The 22,109-nt window shown below is 39.3% G+C and overlaps 1 protein-coding gene across 1 annotated transcript in view; it reads right to left on the bottom strand.

Moving 5' to 3' along the window:
• Positions 1-1,708: 1,708 nt before the first annotated feature.
• Positions 1,709-22,109, bottom strand: part of TEX14 (testis expressed 14, intercellular bridge forming factor) — a 28,700-nt gene continuing 8,299 nt past the window's right edge. The window contains exons 10-31 of the mRNA XM_068415659.1: positions 21,377-21,555; positions 20,034-20,185; positions 19,043-19,233; positions 18,681-18,831; positions 17,350-18,332; positions 16,545-16,648; positions 15,532-15,611; positions 14,698-14,964; positions 14,039-14,139; positions 13,134-13,227; positions 12,337-12,427; positions 11,018-11,080; positions 9,794-9,921; positions 8,803-8,990; positions 7,154-7,205; positions 6,602-6,673; positions 5,737-5,814; positions 4,106-4,223; positions 3,812-3,907; positions 2,706-2,815; positions 2,198-2,261; positions 1,709-2,003 (exon numbers count right to left, since the gene is read on the bottom strand). Of these exons, the coding sequence (XP_068271760.1) occupies positions 1,970-2,003; positions 2,198-2,261; positions 2,706-2,815; positions 3,812-3,907; positions 4,106-4,223; positions 5,737-5,814; positions 6,602-6,673; positions 7,154-7,205; positions 8,803-8,990; positions 9,794-9,921; positions 11,018-11,080; positions 12,337-12,427; positions 13,134-13,227; positions 14,039-14,139; positions 14,698-14,964; positions 15,532-15,611; positions 16,545-16,648; positions 17,350-18,332; positions 18,681-18,831; positions 19,043-19,233; positions 20,034-20,185; positions 21,377-21,555 (3,396 nt within the window). The 3' untranslated portion in view covers positions 1,709-1,969. The remainder of the gene's footprint in view (positions 2,004-2,197; positions 2,262-2,705; positions 2,816-3,811; positions 3,908-4,105; positions 4,224-5,736; positions 5,815-6,601; positions 6,674-7,153; positions 7,206-8,802; positions 8,991-9,793; positions 9,922-11,017; positions 11,081-12,336; positions 12,428-13,133; positions 13,228-14,038; positions 14,140-14,697; positions 14,965-15,531; positions 15,612-16,544; positions 16,649-17,349; positions 18,333-18,680; positions 18,832-19,042; positions 19,234-20,033; positions 20,186-21,376; positions 21,556-22,109) is intronic.

The following is a 22,109-nucleotide window of genomic DNA, read 5'->3' on the forward strand; positions in this document are numbered from 1 at the left end:
CCTTATTGCAGTCTACAACTACCTGAAGGGAGGTTGTAGTGGAGTAGGAGTTGGCCTCTTCTCCCAGGCAACCAGCGATAGGACAAGAGGACACAGCCTCAAGCTTGGCCAGGGGAGGTTGAGGTTGGACATTAGGAAGCATTTCTTCTCAGCAAGGGTCATTAGCCATTGGAAGGGGCTGCCCAGGGAGGTAGTAGAGTCACCATCTCTGGATGTGTTTAAGAAAAGACTGGACATGGCACTTAGTGCCATGGTCTAGTTGACATGGTGGTGTCAGGGCAATGGTTGGACTCGATGAGCCCAGAGGGCTCTTCCAACCACCTGATTCTGTGATTCTGTGACTGCCCCAGGTGAGAGGGAATGACCCTCACCTCTTTGTCAGGCGTGGCTCACAAGGCACTCAGGCCAGAATCACACAGCTAACTGGCCATTTAACACCTTTGTCATTGCCCTCTGTTCAACAGGCTGCAATGTCACACAATGCCTTGCACAGCCCCGTGCCGATGTAAAATAGGATCTTTTGCCAGCAGTTTATATCAAGACTATAAAGTTCTTCTGCCAGCAGCAAGGACACGGAACTCAGACACAGAAGAAACCAGGTACCTGCAGTTGATGCAAGCCTGGGTTAGAAAATACTAAACTTTTGCCTGGACAGAACTGTGCAATGCACAAACACAGCCCTGTTCCCCTGCACTGGCACTGCTGTTGACCTGACGTGCACAACCCAAACTGTGGCCTCCTCGCAGCTGGTGCTTCTGCTCTATCACTACGACATGACTACGTGGATGAAAGATTTTTATTTTTTCTTGATCTCTTGTGAAGAAGGCTCCCCCAAGCCTGCCGGTTTGTGGCATCTTCCCTGGAGTATCTACGGGGATCTAGTTGTATACATAGGCTGACGATGGGAAACGTAGTTAATAACAAGTAAAAAAACTAAAAACGAACCCTAAAAAAGAACCTCCAAAACCAAAAAAAGAACCACATGGCAGCACAATAACATTGGGAACGTTTATTAGTATTAAACCAAATTAACTAACAGTTACAGATAGGAAGCCTTTCCCTACACGAACATGAATGAAAAAGCAACAGTCAGCACACCCAGCTGGACGCAGGCCACTCAAATCCCTGTGTCTATTAAAAAGGGACAAGGACAATTGCCCCACCTCCTGCACCTGAACAGTATTTATCACAAGAAAAGCTAACTATGAAGTTGCTGTGCCCATCAAAATCCTCATCAATTACATCCAGGGACTAATTTTTTGGATGAGGCATACCGAAAGTGTGGTTTAATGAAACAACAGGTATATTTGTAATACGAACCAGATTTTCTCATATTCTTGTCTAATGCTGGCAGGGAATGTACTGCTACACTTGCAGTCTCTGGAGAACACTGCCTTTTTCTCATTAGCTTTTTGCACAGCAATTAATCCCCTTAATCAGTCAAATCAGTTCAGCAGTAGAACACAAAAGCACTAAGAAAAGAGAAAACAAGAAATTACCTTGTTAAATTTAACGAGCAAGGAAAAACATACACAACATGGGCTGTAACAGTGCTCCATGCTCCAGCATAGAAAAATTTAACAAGTGCCTGAGCAGTACCAGCAGTCCACAGAATTACAGTCATTTCATCCGTAACAAGGAAAACTGCATAATGCAACAGAGCAAGAAATCTTTTGCTTATGAAAGTGTGCATGCGCAGAACACCCACCACGCAGCCAGCTTTGTAAAGATGTTCTGTTCAGAAAACAGCTCAGTCCTGTGATATTACTGATACCACCTTCACATGCAACGATGGCGTAAAACCAGCACAAACTGTGTTACAAAGTAGAGCATTAGGTTTTCTTCTTGCTGCTGCAGTTAAAGGAAGTCCGAGCTTTACAATTGTCTACGTGGCTGAAAAGGGTTGCAATTCACAGGCCGTAAACTGTACAAGCAGCAGCGAGCAGCAGATACTCACTATCCATTTTACTTATGCAAGAGAGCTCTGATCCAAAACAACTATCCTGTAGGGGGAGAAAAAAGAAAAGAAAGAAGTACACACTTGTTTTTTTCTTATATCAAACTACAAGTTGAAGCAAATGCGGTTTCATGTTGCCCCTTCTGCCTCCTGGGGATGGAAAACAAGAATACATCTCATGCAGCCAGAGAATATACAAATTTCTACCAAAAGCCCAATTTAATTCACAGAGAGGCTCACCTGAATGGCAAAGATGAAGACAGCTGTGCCTGTACGTGGGATTTCTGATCTTCAGGATGTGTGTCTAAAAAACATGTAAATTCAGCTCAGAATCAAGAAGAACATATACAGCCACACACGCTTCAAAGAGAAAGCTTTGGGTTTGTCAGCACGCAGCAGCACGCTGAATCAAACGCTGCAGATCTCTCTGCCAGATCCATTCAGTTGCACTTGTAATCAGAAACCAGCCTCAGCCTCACTCTCACCATGAGAGAGACAACTCCAGCAAACAGCCCACAATGCTGTCAAGTCCCAACTGCCCACAAAAATTAGAAAATTTTCAAGCATCTCTGGAGAGTTTAAGTCCAGAGCAGTTTCCTCTCCTTTAAAAGCACAGGGCAGAAACAGTCCCCAGATGGGGGAAATCAAGAAAAGCCAAAGAACGAGCCTGCGTGAGCTCGACAAATTCAGTGCTACCAATATAGTAAATGAGATACTGCCCAGCACAGCATCCAGTAGCTTTACAGACCTTCTGAACTCCCTGCACAGCTTTCTGGCGCTTTGCCTCTGGCCTTCACTCTGCCTTCCTCTACTCCCTTCTTCCTTCCAACATCTTCTGGATCTTTCAGTCTTGCAGCCCTTGAATGAGAGAGTTTTGTTGTTCATCCTGATTTTTTGTATTTTCTTTCAGGCAGGATGAATACAGAGCACTACAACAGAAGCCTCTGGAGATACTAGATGCCTTTTTATTTTTACCCTGATCTGTATTGGGCATCTGCCCCCTTCAGCCCCCAAACTGCCTCTCCCCTCCAAGATACAGATGTGCTTTAGCTTTACATCCACAGGCAGACTCCGATGATTCCGTACATAACAGCATTAACTAAATGTAGTCTGACTACAAGTGTGAATGGGCTTTGGATTGAGCCATTTATGAACATGGCAGTATATATACCGCAGGAATCGGTCTGCCCTGTCGGCAAGATCCTCCTGGTTATCATGACATTTGCCTTCTGTGTTCAGTTAAAAAAAATCCCAAATCCTGATGCCAAACACAAGAATATCTTGTGTTCCTTAGTAAGATATATGCTAGGAATGAGTTATGACTGCTCACTGGCATTTACTGCAGAGTTGTTCAGTTACTAGGCTCTGATCTTTAGTTATAAGAGGAAAAAAAAGTTATTTGGGCTATGAGTCTCTTCCTTAAAGTGACGTATATGTGACTTCTGCCATTTTCTTCATTTCCTCCTATATTGCCATGACAGTATAACCATCTTCCCAAGCTCTTCTTTCAAGTCTTTTCTAAAGAGCTTTCATGATTCTGTTCTCTTAACGTACGTTCTCCTCTATCTCAAAAAAAATCTACCATTCCAACAGATTATCTCTTGATTTCTGAAAAGACTATGCGCTGCCTTCTAAGCCTATTGAAGTATTTGCTTTCCACCTACAGGGAAGTATATTAATATTCTTTTTCCTCCCAATTTAGTATTGCGAGTTCAGACTGATGTCTCCAGGCAAGTTCCCTGACACACTACTCTCTAAGGAGTGACAGCCCATTTTCTGAAGAGTCCTGCATAGGTCTGTACACAGGACATTAACAAAATAAACTTATGAACAAAGTATCAATGTTCAGCTAACCCAAGAGTGTGTCCCTGAGGTTGTTCTTGGATCTCCTCATCTCCACGAACTGCATGGAGCATTCTTTCTAAAATTTCATCAAGTGTAGAGTGAGCCCTGTTGAACAGAAGATTTAAAATGGATGCTGGCAAGTTTAACATTACACCTTTTAAAATAAAACAGTCATAATTATCAGGGTTCTTAAAAAAGTTGGCTTACTGTAAGCACTGAATCTTGTTAAAATTAAAATAAAAATAATTATTCTAAATATCTGTAACTCAAAGCCAAACATGCCTTATCATCCTTTTTTCATACCTTTCTGTTTCCTCTGTTAGATTAAATGACTCTTTAGTCCATGAACTATGATTTCTCTTCATATTTCTCTCAGATTCTTCTTTTGACTCTCTGTCTTCCATTTGAATTTGATTGGGAACTATTCACATAAACAAAGATTTTAATATCAAAGGTATGAAGGAAGATAATAAAGAAATTAAAACGTGTTTTTATTTACTGCACTAGGGAAACTTCCAGTCGTCCACTTCTCTTACTCTTTCCTCAGTCATCTGATTTTCTACCAATTAAGCAAATTCACATTATCTACGGTCAAAGGTGGCCAGCAGCAAGACCCAGATAAATATTTTACTGTAACACATGTTTAGATTCACAGGACTGAACATTTTGCTTCATACTAAAATGAAAAATGCATGTAGAAATTAATCTTTAATCTTTCCCCTTACAATCCTAGATATGAGAGAAAAATCAAGAGAAAACCTGTGGATGTTAGCTTCGTTACCCTACTTAGCAAAATCCAACGATATCCCCCTCCCAGACTTATCTCAGTAAGCTCTGTTCCCTACAGCATGTGAATATATTCAGCCACCTTCTGCCAAGCTATGATAAGCAGGAAGCAGTAGGCTGTCACAAAAATGGAGTCTGAAATAGCTGTACTTTATGCAAATACAACAAAACCACAGTGACTGAACAGCAAGCAATAAAGGCTGCTGCATTCCTCACCGCCTAAAGCCAAGATACTCCTATGAATAAAGTCACAGCTTCTATGCTTTGGGAAAAGATCTAACAGAGCTGTAGGGTAACACAAACAAGTGCCACTATCATTCTCAAGTGACTATGCTATTTAGTTTTTTTTTTTACAGACTAACTCATGTTCTGTCCTTCTTTTTTCCTTTTTGTCTTTTTTTTTTTTTAACTGCTCTTCAGTTTCTGACTCATTGGAAACAAATGCAGAGCCTATAAAGATTTAGGTTTTCTGCTCCTCTGACATTACTTGCTGTACATCTAAAAATTATTCCTACTTATTACTATTTGCAGTTTCAGAAGCACAAAGATTCACTACTGCTATCTTTGCTATCTTGGTAACTGAACAGGAAATATAATACTGATTACCCCAGTGGATGCTATTTTCTTGCACCATGAGATCAGAGGCATCATTTCATTATGGTGAATAAGAAACATAAGCAGTTAAGTGTGCACTGACCACTCACTCAACTGAACCACCCTCCCAGAACGGAAACTTCAGCTCTATCTTACATCAGCTGCCCACTATCTATACTTCTGTGGGTTTTGTCACTTGGGTTTGAACATAGCATACATTACAGTGGCATAATAAAACTGGAAGACTTAATTCTGATAGTTCAGACCTGCAAACCCTTCCACACCAGATCACCACAGACTTTAGAGAGTGAATACTCAGAGAAAGACAGCAAACAGTGGTGGAGGGGGTACTATTTGCAAAAACACTGCATATAACCTTACCAAGAAAGGGAGAATCCTCTCAAATTTCTGCTGAACCACAAACACCAAAATAAGCAAAAAATGGAAGTTTATCATACAGCTGAACATACGGTGATAAGTATTGAGTAATTTTGCAGCAATGCAAAAGCAGTTTTCTATTTGTAATCTCTATGTTAGGACTATTATCAACTTACCATTTATTTGCATTCCACAGTCATACAATCCCTTCTCTTTACAGTCTTGATCCATGGAATCTTGCTGCTTTAAATAGTCTGTTAAAAATAACATTATTTCCTTATTGATCTGTTCTCTTTCTAAATTGACTCTATACAATCTAAAGTACTGTATTACTTTACCCATCCAAACCTAGATGAAAACCTTTACATAACCTGTAATTAGTTCATATATTAATCCTACAACTTGTCTCTGACCATCATTTATTCACTTGATGTTAGTCTCCACATGACCTTGTTTTGGTGAATGAGGAAATAAAAAGATTAGAATGTGTCTGGGTGCCTCATTTCTAAAAGAGCATAGGACCTTTACACATTTAATCATCCCAACGTCTGGTGTTAGTTTAGGGAGAGTTTATAGCTGAATATTCTTCTAACACACACCAATAAAAACAACACTGTGTTCTGTCTGAATAGGTATGTGATTACAAAAAGAAACTTAAATCACTGAGACTAAGCTCTGCAAAAATACCTGAGGGATACAGTAGCCTGGCTGGCATTTGTTTAATGGAGAACATGCACTGGTCAGGAACCTTTGAAAAATTGAGTCTACACAAAATTCATCTCAGTGTTAATTACATCTGCACTCGACCGGCTAGCTGCTGTCATCAGCAGCAACTAACCATTATGTGAAATGCAGAAACTTCAAGAACTAACTTAAATAACTGTCAGCTATTTAAGATGTCGATGGCTAACTTCCTAATCATTGACCTGACTGCAACTAATTTGGAAGCTCTTGTGTATTTTAGTAGTGAATGATTTGGGAGAAATCCTGACTGAGCACAGCTGGCAAGGCTCATACCATTTTGGGTGAAGTGCCTCTTACCAATTTCATCCAGCAGCTCTTGGGCTGGTGGAGGCAGCTCATCAATGAAGTGGTTAGATGCCTCTGAGAATGCTGAGATAGAAAAAAAAAAGTCTAGTTAATTAGCAGTGATTAATCCTTAATAACTGTGATATAGGCTTACATTACGACAGCATCTTGCTGACATATTTCGTTTATCAACCTACATGAGCCTGGCTCATTCACATTTTATCAAATATCCTTAAATAATTTCATAATGGAAAAACCATTTAGAGCTAGACTTGCACAATCAGTTCTTAATCCTGTATTGCAAATTAGGCCAGTAACATTTACACTTCAAATGCAGGTTGATTAGAGGTCAAAGTTCTTAATCTGCAGGTACAAACACAAAATCCATAACCTAATTACCACTAGCAATACACAGTTGTATTCAAAGCTATTTATCCCTAGAAAAAGAGATGCCCAGTAGGAAAAAAAAAGGGAAAGGAAGTAAAACTGCAAAATTTCTTTTCAAATCTCTTTCGCCATTTATTGATCATTCTGTTTGGGCTGAGGCTGGGTTAAGAGACTTACCAGATGCCTTGCCGGTGATTCTCAAGGATGAAGGAACTATTGGCAACCCATCCTGTGTAAGATCCTACAGAATGAAACACAAGAAGGTAAATTGAAGAACTGCTGGTCTTCAATCCTCACCTTCAACTTACTAAATCCAAAATGAGGTAAGGCCTTAATTAAAGCCTTTAAATTTTAAAATAAGCTCTTCAATCAGTTCAGAATATGAGAACAGAGGTAGCATCCAGGTAAGCCAGATGTGTCAAAAATTTTGCTTAGGCTGCTGTGCACTCATCTTTCAGCTGGCCATAAGATACTGTCAGCTACATAACCTTTATCCATTTCAACACTCTGTATGGACAACTGGACAGGAATTCTCTGAAGGACAGTTCTAACATCTCAAGTTCCCATTCTCTGCTTTGAATCTTTAATTATCAAAGCAAGGCACACCTATTCACCAAAAGAGCCCCCAAAAATCAAGAATTTGTAATCATGGGCAAGTCCTCACTGTCCTCAAAATGGAAACAAGGGCTTCTCATACTTAATCCTAGAATAAGATTTTAGACAAGAAAGTGACACAACTGAATATCTCCACAGAGCCAGTCAAGGCAGCACTGCACTGTTAATGAATGAATGCTTAATGAATTCCAACTATCTGCTACACAAGCAGAAAGACAGAGACCTAACCTGATGACAATGAATGCAGTCACTACTGTTCTGGTTGAACAAACTCTAATTTAATCTTTAAATGACAACCCCATCAATGAATAACCATAAGAAAGCCATAAAAGCAACTATCTTATATATAACTGTCTGAAAAGACAGTTAAGATAATGCTGTGGCTCCAGAACACCTTCAGTTCCTAAAAGATTACAGGAAATCACTACAGTGACCTTGGAAATTGTCAACTCCAAAGAGAGAGGATTTTTTGATACAACAAAATCGATAACATTATGCCATGTCTGTGCATAAAAAGCACAAACTTAATCCCCTAATACAAGGGCTTTCTGAACATTTACTTGCTTCCAAACTACTAGATGGAGGCTTCCACCTTAGTTTTCTTCCTCAAGGAATCCTTCCCCCACTAAGTTTTGAGAGTTCTTCAGTTTCACATGGGAACTTATATGCTTGAACGCACACACACGTATTTATTTTCATTTATTTATTCCCCACCTCCACATAGTCAAAAGCCTACACTTCACAAATCCCTTGTGAATTCAGAGTGGTTCAGATAAGCAGCCTGTTGTTGCCTCGCCAGAAGACCAACTGATCAACCTTCCCTCTCCCAACAAAAACACACCTTTTCTACCCAATCATTTTGCAGATACTTACCACTTTGGTGTTCCAAGATTACTGGAGCCAATGCTGGGAAATGGCAATGCTTTACAGCCAGGGAAGGGACAGGGGACGGGCAAGGCCACTTTGATGGTGGTCAACATTTACATACGACTAGGTGCAAGGGGAAGCCAACTCTTTGTATAATCAGTGGCAGACACTGACTGCTTTGAAATCAATCACAACTCTTGTCATTACATCAGCAGATCCAGGATTCCAAAATATAAAGACCTAGAAGTATTTCTGTGCTTCTCATCTTGCATTTATTTTAAGAAAAAATATTTTAAAAAATATTTTAAAGAATGGCTGACATAAGGTAACTTTTCTAGACTTACAGGCTTATTCAATTCAGGTGAACAAACTCCTGAAGCAACTGAGGGAATTGCAGTGCTCCCTCCCTCTTCATAGGCTGTAGTGAATGTCCTGGATGCTGAAGAGATCTCTTGAGAACCGCAAAAGGAAGAATCTGAAGCTACTTCAACGCAGTGTCTGTATTTCTCTAAGGCTATTGGAATTTTTCCTTCTAGAATTAAAAAAGAGAAAAAGATGATAGCAAAGCTGGAAAAATATTTTTTTATTTTTTGTGTCTTGGTCACGTTTCAACTGAAGCAGAAAAAGGTTTCTTGTACTTGAACAGGCACCTGCACAGGAAAAATTATTGTCCATAAGTGATCTCTAAACAGAAGTCCAAACTGATTACCTAGGAGCTCCACCTCAGACATTATTTATGCAAAACTTTGCCAACTGAGAAATTTTGACTACTGTATTACACCAAAGTAATGAAAGTACAAAGCAAATGGTAATTCCTTGCTCTTAAACAACACTTAAGTTCAACATTGAGATCACTTTATCAACACTCAAAACATACTAAGTGCTTATTACATTGCCTGTCTTTAAAATGCCAAAATCTACATGTATCGCTCTAAATAAATTCTAAATGTCTAAAGCAATTTCTGATTTATGAAGGCTACCATTAACTACCAAGTAATTATCGTTCAGAGACCTTTCAGATAGTGGATTTTTCAGCTGTGTCCCTGTAAATTCTCCTTCAGTTCTACGTTACAGATGTCTTTTGACCAAACAGGCTCTAACTACAAAGTTGTAACTATCCAGACCAAAACAATGAGATTTCAAACAACAGGTACAGGGTTTCTTGTGGTTACTTATTCCAAGCCTGACATTTCTGCATTGGCACGACGTGAATGGAGTTTCCACGATTCACATCAATGATTTTACATTAGCAAGTCTTGGCAGAAAGGTCTGACTCCTGGCATAGAAAGGTTAAGTAATTCACTGGTCCTTCCCTTCTTTCCTCTCTGCAGTTACCTGAGCCGAGTGGAGTGCTGACGCTCCTTGGTGCATGACTCACTCTGGGTGTTTTACAATCTGTATCTCTGTAGTAGTTCTCTTGCTCATAGGGGATACTCGACAAATCCTGAATATCTGTCACTGATCTGAAGTATCGAAAAATGTTCTGACAGTTAGAATAGCCACTTCTTACACTTGTGAATCACTAAATTCTGCTATTATCAGGTTCTTTATATTTTAATTTTGTTCAGTCTTATCTAGTTTTCCAGAGGGAAGAGAGACATTCCCTTTGAAAACTTCCCACAGATTTCTTGGAAGGCTAAAGATCACCATCTTCAATAATCTTGCAGAGACAGAAAAAGTTCATTATTTGCTTTCCCTTCTTTTACAGGATTTCTTGATTTTAATAATTCTTCTATAAAAGCAAGCTCAGAAAACTGCCTCCAGAAAGGGCAAGAACTTCAAATGTGAACCACTAGGTAGAAAACTCTCTCCAAAGCCGAGGGAAGAACTCAAGGTTTAACAAAAATTAACGATCCATTAATTGAGACTAAATGTAGGTCTTAGGGGCCTTTAAAAGAGTTACTCAGATAAACTGAAACTGCTAAAGATCCGCACAGGCAGTGATGTCCACTCAAGTTACAAAAATTCTTAAGTTGCTGCAGGACTGGGATTACATTAAGCAAACCAACATTTTCTGCAAATATGCCCTGGATTACATTGTCCTCAGAAGACCATGAAGTGAACAGATGTCTCCTGTTACCAGATTAGTAATTTCTACACAAATCTCCATTATCTGTAAAAAGAAACTGACTTTACTAGTTTAGTCACAAACCTATTCTGCAAATTTTTCCTGAGAATCTCAATCATAAGACTATTTTTGTAATAAAATTTATTTAGCTACATACTAAAAATTTGCTCTTTAAAGTAATTTTATTTCTTCTGTGTAATATGGACAGAAGAAACAAGGAATCCTAAGACTTTAATGTGAAGAAACACACCCAGATTAACTTAATTACTTATGAAGATGAAAATATTTCAAACTAAGGACAACTGTACGTGATAGCTCTTTTATACCAATCTCCCAACTTATAAAGAGAAAAATATTCTTTCAATACTTCAGATAGTTTTATCTCTGAGCTTTCGTCTGTCTCATCTTCCTGTTTTGCATCAACACAAAACTTTTACAATGATAATGACCAACTTGCTGAAGTTTTGATATAGAATGGTGGTGGCTCTTACACATCTTTTTCTTTGCATTCTTCCTGTGGCTCCCACAGTATCACTTCTTGTGCTGCTTCAACACTGGAATGAGAGAAGGAAGGTCATAATCATCGATCCTCTCAGAGAATTATGAAAATAAATGTATTCAGTTTCCTTCTCTCAAAACGTTTACAGGAGTACCCTCTCCCTGAGGTAGACTGCAGCTCATAAAAACTTTTTGCTTAAAACCTCAGGAGATGGAGAGTGCCAGAAGAAAAATGTAAGACGAATTACATCAGTACATTGTATTATCATCCTTTGAGTGGTCTGCATTGCAAGCTGTTCTCTCAAACTGTAACAACCCCATTCAAGGTCAAAGAGGCATTCAAAGGGGATTAGTCAGATGGTCAGAGAGCAACAGTCCTCTCAGTCCTGCTGGCAAAAGCTCAGTTCCTAAGTGAAGGAAGCAACCAAAACCATTACCTTTTACCTCAAGGCCAAGTGTTTACACACTTGTTGCCTACCTTCAACACGGGTAACTCAGTTCCTCCACCGGAGGGTTAGAGAGTGCAACACTGACAGACAGGGAAAGCAGCTCTCACTCCCACACTCCGAGAAAGTGAGCAGCTGCTAACTCCGGAGGAACACAAGGAAAGCTCAGCTACAGGGAGGCTAGAGGCTTTTAAAGAAGCCTGAAAGCCACTGCTGAAAGACCTTCAGGGTGAGGACTTTCTGTTTAAGGGAAAGTACCCCTTGCAGCATGAGGTGGCGATTCTGGCCAGCTTCTCTGCATACTAGTAGAATATAAAATTTACAAAAATACTGGATATAAACACCTCATGCTTGACAGATGAGACTGAAAGTCTCCAAGCATGGGCTAATGTTATCTGCAGGCAAGACACAGTGAGCATATTTGCATCAGGTTGTTCCCACAGGAGAGGAAAAGGCACGATCCTCATGCCACTTGAGCTCCAAGACCAAAGCACAACAAAATTAAAACAGATGACTGAGGCCTTAATTTGAATTATCTTTGCTCTGTTTAAGACTGTAGTTTATCAGTGTAAAAGGAATTGTAATGTACACATGAGTTATTTTTCCTATTTTAGCTCCCTCATTAAGCAAAAAAAAAAAAAAAGAAAAAACAACCCTAAACCAGAACACTGTAAAAGACAAAATCCCATGAGACTTGTGAAAGTCTTTAATATTTTCTTTGCAAGGAACTATGGTATGCAGATAATCGTTAAAAAACACTACTGGCATCTTACTTGAATATTAGATACACGAGCAGAATTAATAAAGAGAGTACACTTTATAACCTAATTTATGCTTGAAATAATGATGAAAATAAGTCTATCTACCTGGCTACAGGCATATGGTTAAGTTGATTCACTCCTACAGTGTTACTGCCAGAGTTCTGCGCCGCTGTGCTGCAGAGTGTTATTATTCCTCCTGAATACAAATAACAAATGTTCCCTGTTACTGGGTTTTGCAAGTACAAAAGAAAGCAACACCAATCATTGAGCAGGAAATTGCAGCTTTATTAAATTTTTTAGTTCTTGTGACCTTTGTTGTTGTCAAGAGACAAATGTGTTTTAAAGATGCATTTTCATAAACATACCACAGCTGCCAGCCAGTCAACCACTGAAGCACTGGGGAATATTGCAACATTTACAAATTTGAGCTAAGCGAGTCAACAGACTAGAGAAACAAGTATGATCCTTCCATTATTCTGCACACAAACAATGTCAGCTCTTACAGTTTGTAACCTCGAGATCCTTCCAGCAGTAAGAATATTAATGTGTAAATACAACTCTAATTTAGTTTCCAGCACCACAGCAAGTTGCATAAAAAGATGAAAGTTTGCCCCAGGGTGAAAACAAAAAGGTTGCGAACAAGTTTTGTTTTGGTTTTTTTTCACTGAAACACAGCAAGTACATAATCATTGCACTCAGCAATATTTCAGTGACTGAAATGGCCAAACCTCGTCTTCCAAATCCTGGGTGTCCTGAATTCTCACTAAAATAATGAGGAATAAGAGACCAAGTGACCCTGAAGAACCAAGCTCCAGCCTTCTGACAGGAGTGCTGCTCACTAAGCACAACAAGACTCCATCTCCCTGACTCAAAAGTACCTTCAAAAGAGCAAGAACATTTACCTGAAACCTGAATGCCTGATCCTGCATCTTGAGGTAACCGTTTCTGTAGAAGTCCTTCACAAGCATCTTCTAATTTGCCCTCAGCATCTGAGGTCTGAAGCGGGGGGAAACAGGAAGTGAATTCAATTTCTCACAGGCAAGCTGTGAAGGGTAGGACAACTCTCACATGACGATATTCACAATAATCAGAATGGAGAAACAAACTTTCCAAGAGCGTATCAGCAAACAGCATGGATTAGATTTTCTAACCATTCTAAGAGCATGGTTAGAATTTTCTTGCTTTTAGATAGATCTTTATTTGTAGATATTATTTCAAAATAAAAGAATAAAAACTGTCAGTCTCCCATTTTCTACACCTCTTCAAATCAAATGGGAGCACAATAAAACTACATGTTGTGTACCTTACGTCCAAAGTTCTCGACTCAGACTTCATTCCTGTCTTTTCTGTTATTTTTACCTCTAGTTCTAAACTTCCCTGAGTAGTAAGAGGAAGGAAATAAACAGGATCAGAAGTCAAGAATTCTTCAGACACATCATGAGATGAATTAAGGGAACAATGTAATACCCTTGAACACCCCTGTGAAAGATACCATCATTTCAGATGCCTTCTCCACTCTATTAAAGAATATACGTTTTAGTCAATAATGTTAAACAATACTGCATCAAATTGAAATTATATTTAATTTGATCACTCTGAGTTTCAACCTACCTCCTGCTCCTTATATCACCCTGATGGTTTATAGAACCAAACAAAAAAAAAAGGAGGGGGAGGAGGCGGGATTATTAGTCAGATCACAACTGAAAAAATCAGCTGTCTTGGTAGTTCAGTGTGCAACAGAGAGACCAGGCTAAACTGTTTTACAGATAACCAGCTGCAACTAGATTTCTTGGATTACTATACATACTCTTGAGAGATTCTCAACTTGTTGAGGAAGAACTGAATTCTTATGAAAGGCTATTTCAGACTCTGCTTGTTCATCTTGTGATGGCGACTGGCAACTTCTCCCTAGGATGTCAAAATGGAACAAAATTATTAGGCAAAAAATAACATGGAGTGAGTGATCTGAACCACCGATGGAATGTCAATGAAAGCAGACAGTAGAACTACATTGTCTGTCAGGAACACGGAGAAATAATGACATTTAAATGCTCACATTGTTAATGTAAGCATGTGAAGCTTTCCTCATGCCTTTATCCATAACTATCACAAAAGCCCACTATGCTGCTACAGAAAAAGCATCTCTGTAGTCCAACTGAGAGAAATAAAGTGCGAAAGCATACGCGTGGATCTGAAAGCTTTGGGTCTCCCATGCTGATACATGGCAACCAGTGACGACAAAGGGTCTCCCAGCTCACTGGACATTACCTCCACCTATTAACATGTAATACTCATCTTAGTCTATTGTTTATGTTCACCTATGACTGACTGATTGACCTGCTTTGGGGGCAAGACTCTGGAAGACACACTTGACAATTACTGTTACAAAATCACAGAAGCTGAAATCTGGTGGGAGATGAAGAGACACAAAAAGAGAAGAAATTATTTTTTGTTTTTCAACCTTACCTTCAGAACTTCTGAATGCAGACTCCAGATCGCTCTCCTCACTTTCAGATCTATCCTCACTGCCCGTATCCCACGGCTCAACATTATCACCCATCTGCCACCTGTAACTTTGTTGGTCTTGACCTTTTTGGACTCTAACAGTGACATGTGGAAAGGCTGCCTTTATACTCTCTGCTTCACTTTCAGATGTACATTCACTGGCTGGACATGGACAGCCAAGTTCTAGTTGTCCTGAGGCCACTCTTCTGGCCATTCGCTTTACTTCAGCTACACAAAAAAAAAAAAAAAAAAAAAATTACCAGTTCACACACAGAATCTCGACCTTCAAAGCATTCCCTGTGCTTCATTGTGTCTGCAGACTTGGAGATGCTGAAGTTACTGCCTGTAAACTCCTTTATCATTAAAAGAGCTAAACACTTCCTTCCATTTTAAGGAAAGTTTAAAACCTGCACGAATTGATATGGACAAGTCTTCCCATGAAGAACTTCTGTAGTTTGCATTCTCTATTATTCATGCCTGTACTGCCATCCACTGGTCATTGCTACACTACCCTTTCTAAATTCATACACTGTCCCTCCCTTACATCCTCTGAAACAGGGCTAGAAATTCCTTCAGCTTTACAATCTAACCATCTTCATGTGGTTGTGATTATTTTATGCCCTGAATGTGCAAGACACAGGATCCTACTCATTTGGTTTTTGTCCAAGAACAGCCTAACAGAGCTTCAGCAATTAAAGCACAAAGACCTTTCTTAAGTAACAGAATATGTTAAGTTTTAATGCACTGCAGTAAGACTTGCTAACTTTAATGCTGAGTTAACACTGATTTACTTACTCCTCCATTCCACTTGCATCATCCTTTTCTCCTCATTTCTTTTTGTACTGTAAATTTCGTATCTTGATTTTGGATAGCACCTATAATAAATCATTATGAAATGCATCAAACTCTGTTAAGGCACAAACATACTGTGTTCAGTATTCCCCAGTCAGTAAAAGACCAGAAGTTGTTTTAATGTTAATTGCAAGGCTGAGAGCACACAAGTTCTAAGAACCAAACAGAACTAGCAGATTGAGCCGACAGAAGCTTAAATTAAGTCCATTATAGATTAATCAGACAAGCTGTACGCTAAAATCTAACCACATGTCAGCATCTGGCATATTTATGTTCTAACCAAGTATGTCCTTTACCAATGGGTCTTACTGATCCAACTGGGTCATTAATCAACTTAAAAACTGCCACAGTTTTCCCAGCTGATTTGACCCAAACATTGAAGGAGGTACCTGTCCCCATCTTTCCAACTAAGAAGATACATTAATTTGCATGAGATTTGCCAGGTACTTTTAACATGTATTTTCCACCCACGCTTAAAAATACAAAGGGAAGACATTAAAAAGCACAGCAAACATGAAGAAGTAACATATGCTCTGCTGTCACTGGGCTTAGCCAGACTGTTCTACTCCCACAGCCCCAAACACAGGTCCTAGTCCTACACCTATGAAAGCCAAAGTATTTCTACCAAGAATTGAATGGGGCTGTGCAGAGAGAGGAGAACCACCCTTACTAGTAACTTATCAGATTGCTCTCCTTAGAGCACTGTTACAGTTTTGGACCACTGACCTCCATCAGAGACACGTGCGGAATCTGTCTGAACACCACTCTCTGAAAGTAACTGCCCTGTCGCAGCTCACAATGACTCACAGCAGCGCCCTAATTGGACAGATGGCTTTTGGCTTACTGAAAAAACATTTAATGCCATCCTTGATCCTGGTTGTGCCTACTTTTGACATTGGCTGTATGAAAATGAATCTGCTAGAATTAACTCTTCTGTGAATACGATCAAAACTCACCTCTCTTCTTCACTTCCATTTGCTGCAGAATGTGAATCGCTTCCTCTCTGACACTGCAAGTTGAACTTTTTTTTGCATCTTACAGATACATGTGGGAGTAAATGCTGAAATGAGTCCAACAAGCCATGATTCAGCACACGCTGGGCATTGTGGTAATTACTAGTCGAGCTGTCTACGAGATATACTAAGAACCGGACCGTGCACTTTATTCTCTAGGTTATTTTTTAGTAGCATTGCTCGTGAGAAAGGATGACAACTCCAGGCCTTAGCCTAGTAAAAACTCTGCCCTGGATTTATAGCAGGTTTCACATCTACGGAGGCAGACTATCATAACATGTAGTTCCCAGGGGAATGAGTGGACCTAAATGACTCAAGATTATTCCTACAGCAGATATGTGCATGAATTTCTCTTTCTCTTTGGGCTAAGCATGACAATTACTTACATTTAATAATGAAAATGATCTAGAAGCCCTTAGTAATGACAGCTTAGACCTCCATAACTAAGTATACAAACAAAAATCTTTCTCCACTTGTCCTTTTCCCCGACAGTCCCATCTCCATTTCAATACAGGATCTTATTACCTCCTGAGCCACTGGACTAGTATTTTGCTGGCAAGGATGGGGAGAAAGAAAAAATAATACTATTGCACTGCTGAGCTGACTATTTTCATTCCTATGAATGTGGTATTCACTTATATTTTAAAAGACAGATTCATCCCTCCTCTTGGACACCATCCATAACTGTCTCTTTACCTGCTAAGGAATACAGAAGTGATACACACAGTCACCCTGCTTAACATTTTACCTCATGGTCTAGGCTCATTTGATCATCCAGGCTTTTCACCACACGGAAGCTGAGATCATGATGGTCATTTTCATTTTTACTCTTACTCATCTCACGAAAGCACTTCCACTTTTCATTTTGAATTGCCTTCATTTCCTTTGCTGTTTTTGAAACAGCTTGGAAACTGTCTCCACCCAACGCTCCTTGGGCCTGATGTGTTATCAGTGGTGGAATATAGTCTCTTGATGGTGGACCTATAGCCTTCCATAAAAAAGTATTACCTCCAGAAAAAGGGTTATTGGTATTTTGGGAAGTATCACCAGATCTGTTCCAGTCTCTCTCTTGAAAAATTTGCTTAGAAAGCTGATTCATTCTGATTTCCTGGAGCAGCATCTTTTGCCTTTCAGCAGCCTCTATTTTGTCCAGTTTCTCCTCTGTTCTGCACAGGGAATCTGCTGCCTGCTGCAACATGCTTTGCATCTTTAAATCAAGGACACATTTGCTGATGTACTGCTCACTTTGGGACAGACTACTCGCTCTTCCCCGAGCATCTCCTCTCACCTGTGCCAGCGTGCATAGGTCAGAGGCCTCACTTATCCTCTCCTCCTCTTCTGTGCTGTACTCTGTACCCGACTCTGAAGTGTCACCTTCCTCATAAACTGGCTTTTTCTCACAGTGCACTCCAGGGGATGCATATAGGTCTCTGAGGGTAGCCTCATCTTCTTGCTTTTGCTGCCTTTTTCCATCCTTTAGAGTTTGACCTAATCCAGCTTCTTCTTCCAGGAAGTCTTTGTGAAGTTCTGGAAAACTGGCAAAGATTTCATTGATTTCAAAGCTACAGAGGCTGTCATCAACGTCACTGACACTGAGGGTCGCCTGGAGTTCAGAAGCTACATCATGATTTTCGTCCTGTGCATCTGGCTGTAGACTGGTCGATGCCTCTTGGTCCACTAAAGCACTGTTCTCCTCAGGAAAAAGAGAGTATCTTGGGGCAGCAGAACTGTCTGAAAAATTCAATTTTAAGTGTTAACTTTAAGTGTTAACCTAAGGTCCAGATGTCCATCAAAAACACACCGCTTTCGTACATTTAGGAGTTAATGTCTTTTAGAGATTACATGAGCAGCATTTAACACCTCTGCTGAAAACACTGTGCCTGAACTTCAGATATTAACCAGACTATTTGTAGTCTTGTGTTTACATTAACAATTAGGGTGGTAGCTAGAATCCAAAGCTAACTGCTTTCTATTTTCAAACTATGTCAAAAAATCTGTAAGTGCATTTATATTAGACCTTTTGGACTGAGGAACATGCTAAGTGAAGGACACATTGACATCTTGCTAGACGAAACTCACCAGCCTCAGTTATCTCTTTTCCCTGCAATTCCTGTGTTCTCTTCTGGTAGCCAAAAGCTGATGCCAAGCAGGTGTTCACATCTGCAAAAACAGCGGGTCTTTGTGCTTTTGACATTTCAGCAGCATGACCGCTTTGAGACTTAGTTAATTCCTGTAATACAAAAAACAGAATAAGAGACAACTATATTTGACAGTTCAATGTCTCTACCTTCTCTTTTAAGGTGGTTTGCCTCCATGACCAGAAAAGGATACTCAGTGTTTAGACTGCCTCCCACCTAGATTTAAGCAGAACAGCTTGAATCTGAATGGACACAAAACTCCGCTGTTTTAAACACACGAAAGGCTACAATCCTGCAAGTCACCTTTAAGTCATTTTTCAGTACATATTGAATATCCTGAAGTTTCATGGAGCGGTTCTTCTGTTTAGGTTCTAGCCCTGACTTTACGATATCGTAATAGGGCATAGGAAGTCTGACATCTGCTTCTAAATGTTGTCCTGAAATTATGAGCTGTTTAATCATCGAGTCTTCAAGACCTTTCCAGGGAGGGGTCTCTGCAATACATAAATATAGACTTTGTGTCACAAGCTGTATATCAGTGTTAATGAAATAAAAAAGAGAAAAGAATCAGAGATACTGAAGCATTATTGTCTGCACATTCCCTAATTTACAACTAATGTCATGAACTAAATGAGCACTCAGTCCAGTCTGGCATCTCCTCCCTATCTTAGTTCAACAGCTGATGCTTTAAAGGGAGCTGACAGCAATCTCTAGAGGACAGTTACATGGTAAACCACGCTCTGGATTCTTCACTACCAACTAGCTAATAGAAGGCTTAATTTTTAGGGTAATTGTTTCTCCCATTTCACTATCAAAATAGTCAAAGTCAATACATAACATACATTACATTATCTGTGTAACAGTAACAGTACATTATCTGTATGTCATCTTAGTGATCAAAAAGATGAAAGCTGCACAGGCTGGTTTTGCACATTGAGAAGAGTTAACCGAATCTTTTGCTGTCCTCGCACAAAGAAGAAAGATAAACAGCAGAACAACATCATACACAAAATTGTATCTCTCTGATATCAACCATTAATCTCACCCTTTAGTTATGCAATTTTAATTTTCTGATTACATTTTACAAAAGTTTCCCGTAGTCTTTGCTATCATCATTAACATCAGGGTTTTTTGCCTAGGGGGTTCCTTTGCCAAGTTAGGTCTGTGTGAGCCATCACAGCGAGGTTTTATCTGGTCACACAGGTGAATTAAACAGACATTAGGGGGCCAATAGTCTGCACTGAAAACATTCAGTGGGTTACCCAGTGACAAAAGCCGAATCCTACAGATATACCTGTCAAGGCCTCCTGCACTACTGTACAGAAGCTATAAACATCCGATTTGACCGTGACAACTTTTTCACGGATTACTTCAGGAGAGCACCACTTGTACAGCTGGACGGGGACAGGAATATGTGTCAGATCGCTGTGTTCTCCACTGTCTTTGCTGTATAAAGGGAAAAAAATTGTAAATTGGGATATACAGCTCACTCAACTAGAAGGCATATCTTTTGGAATTAAACACTTGAGTTTGTTACATCAGCTTTTAGTTTAAAAACCTAAAAGGTCCAGAGTATACCTGCAAATAAAAATGTGTAATATTTTCACACCAATAAATGTATTTTGGCACGCTACAGCAAAGACTTTCTGGAGAAAGTAACACCTCCTTTAACAACTTTACACTCAAAAAGAAATCTGAGAAAGCTGAAAATTTCCCAATAGGAATTTTTACAAACAACCCTTTAGCTCTGGCCAGCATTCTCTGACCACGGACAGAATACAAGAAAGTGCCACCTAGTCTGTCAACATTTATTTTGCTGTGTATACGTATGTCTAGAAAATACCTTCCTCCTCACATTTAACTATAGGTTTTTTGCTTATTTATTTCACAGTAAGCTATATCTGAAATAGTGAAGAAATCGCCAAGATTTATTAACAAATTGAGTTCGCAAGGAGCTTAGGAAGTATCTTTGCTCCTTTCAGGACATTACCATTGGCAACTTTTTGTTCATTATCAATTTTACTCTCTTTCGTTACAGTCTAAACAGCCATTTACTTCCTTTCTAATCAGACTGCACTACAGGAAAGAAGTAAAAAATGTATGTAAATAATAATTTACCTCAATGAAATGAATGGTGTCCCTCATAAAAGAAATACTCTTTTTGTCACTGGTGGCACTTAAATTACTACCAGTTCAACAAGGTGTGGCATCTTCAATCATTTTAGGTAAGCCTCCACAAACACAAGTTCAGTATAAGAGGAGACTTAAATTATTTCCAGCCCAGCAGCAGAATTAGTGACTCAAAGAGGAATTTAATCTCTGTTCTGTAAGATTAAGTTCTATTTCTCTATGACGGTATTTTATACTCCAGTAGAGAGCTGCTTCTCTTACTAGTTTCTATTTTTATATACTTATAACAGAGAAACTAAGTCCACCTGAAACTTGCTGTACTGCCTGGGGCAAAGTTAATGTACCTGAGCAGTAATAACTTGGAGTTCTTTACTCCTGTAACTCTGTTGTGTGACTCAGAGGCAGGAGTCCCTAGTCACCAAGAGAGGCACTTCAGCAGAATTCTGCACTAAATTTTACTTTACTTGTGCTTGTCCCTTTCACAGAAACAGTGAGGAAGTTCCTTACCTCTCGATCATGTATTCCAAGTTGCACAGCTTTGCCTCACCAGAAGAAACAATCTGAATTGCATAGGAGGTAACTGAGCGGTGGATAAATCCACGGAAGTGCAGAAAACGCAAAGCTTCACTAATTTGAAGCAGCACATGCAAAATTGTCTCCATGTGCAATACTGGGAATTCTGTACGCTGAAAAAAAACCAGAAGTACCAAATTTGCATTGCAGATCTTTAAAGCCTGACGTAGGGAAAAACTATTATTGTACAGAAGAAGGCAAAGAAAGCAAACATGAAACATACTGTAGTACAAGTCAGATGAATTGCACTTGCTAAATAATGTACTTGCTAAATAATGTTTGTTCTCCATACACAACCAATTAATAACACTTTAAAAATTAATTAAGAAAAAAAAAAGATATTGACTATGTCAAAATTCACTCTGAAGCAGAATGAATTCTTAGAATTTGTGGCCTTTGACTGCAATTTCTCCAGTAACTTACATGTCTGTAATTCAAACAGTTAAAGAAATAAAATAATGACTCAATTAACTGCAAAAGAGAAAATATTGAATGACAAAAATAAAACACAGATCAGTTCATTAAAAAAAAAAAAAGGAACCACGACTGAGTTCAAGCCTTCACTTTTACACACAGGCCGTCTGCAATGTACTACATGCAAATATTCAAGGGCAAAAGCTGGTCTCGCCACATTTGCAGTATACAACCACATGCGGAAGATTAAAAG

Source organism: Nyctibius grandis, chromosome 18 (genome assembly GCF_013368605.1).
Source record: "Nyctibius grandis isolate bNycGra1 chromosome 18, bNycGra1.pri, whole genome shotgun sequence".
In the NCBI taxonomy this organism is placed as follows: Eukaryota; Metazoa; Chordata; class Aves; order Nyctibiiformes; family Nyctibiidae; genus Nyctibius; species Nyctibius grandis.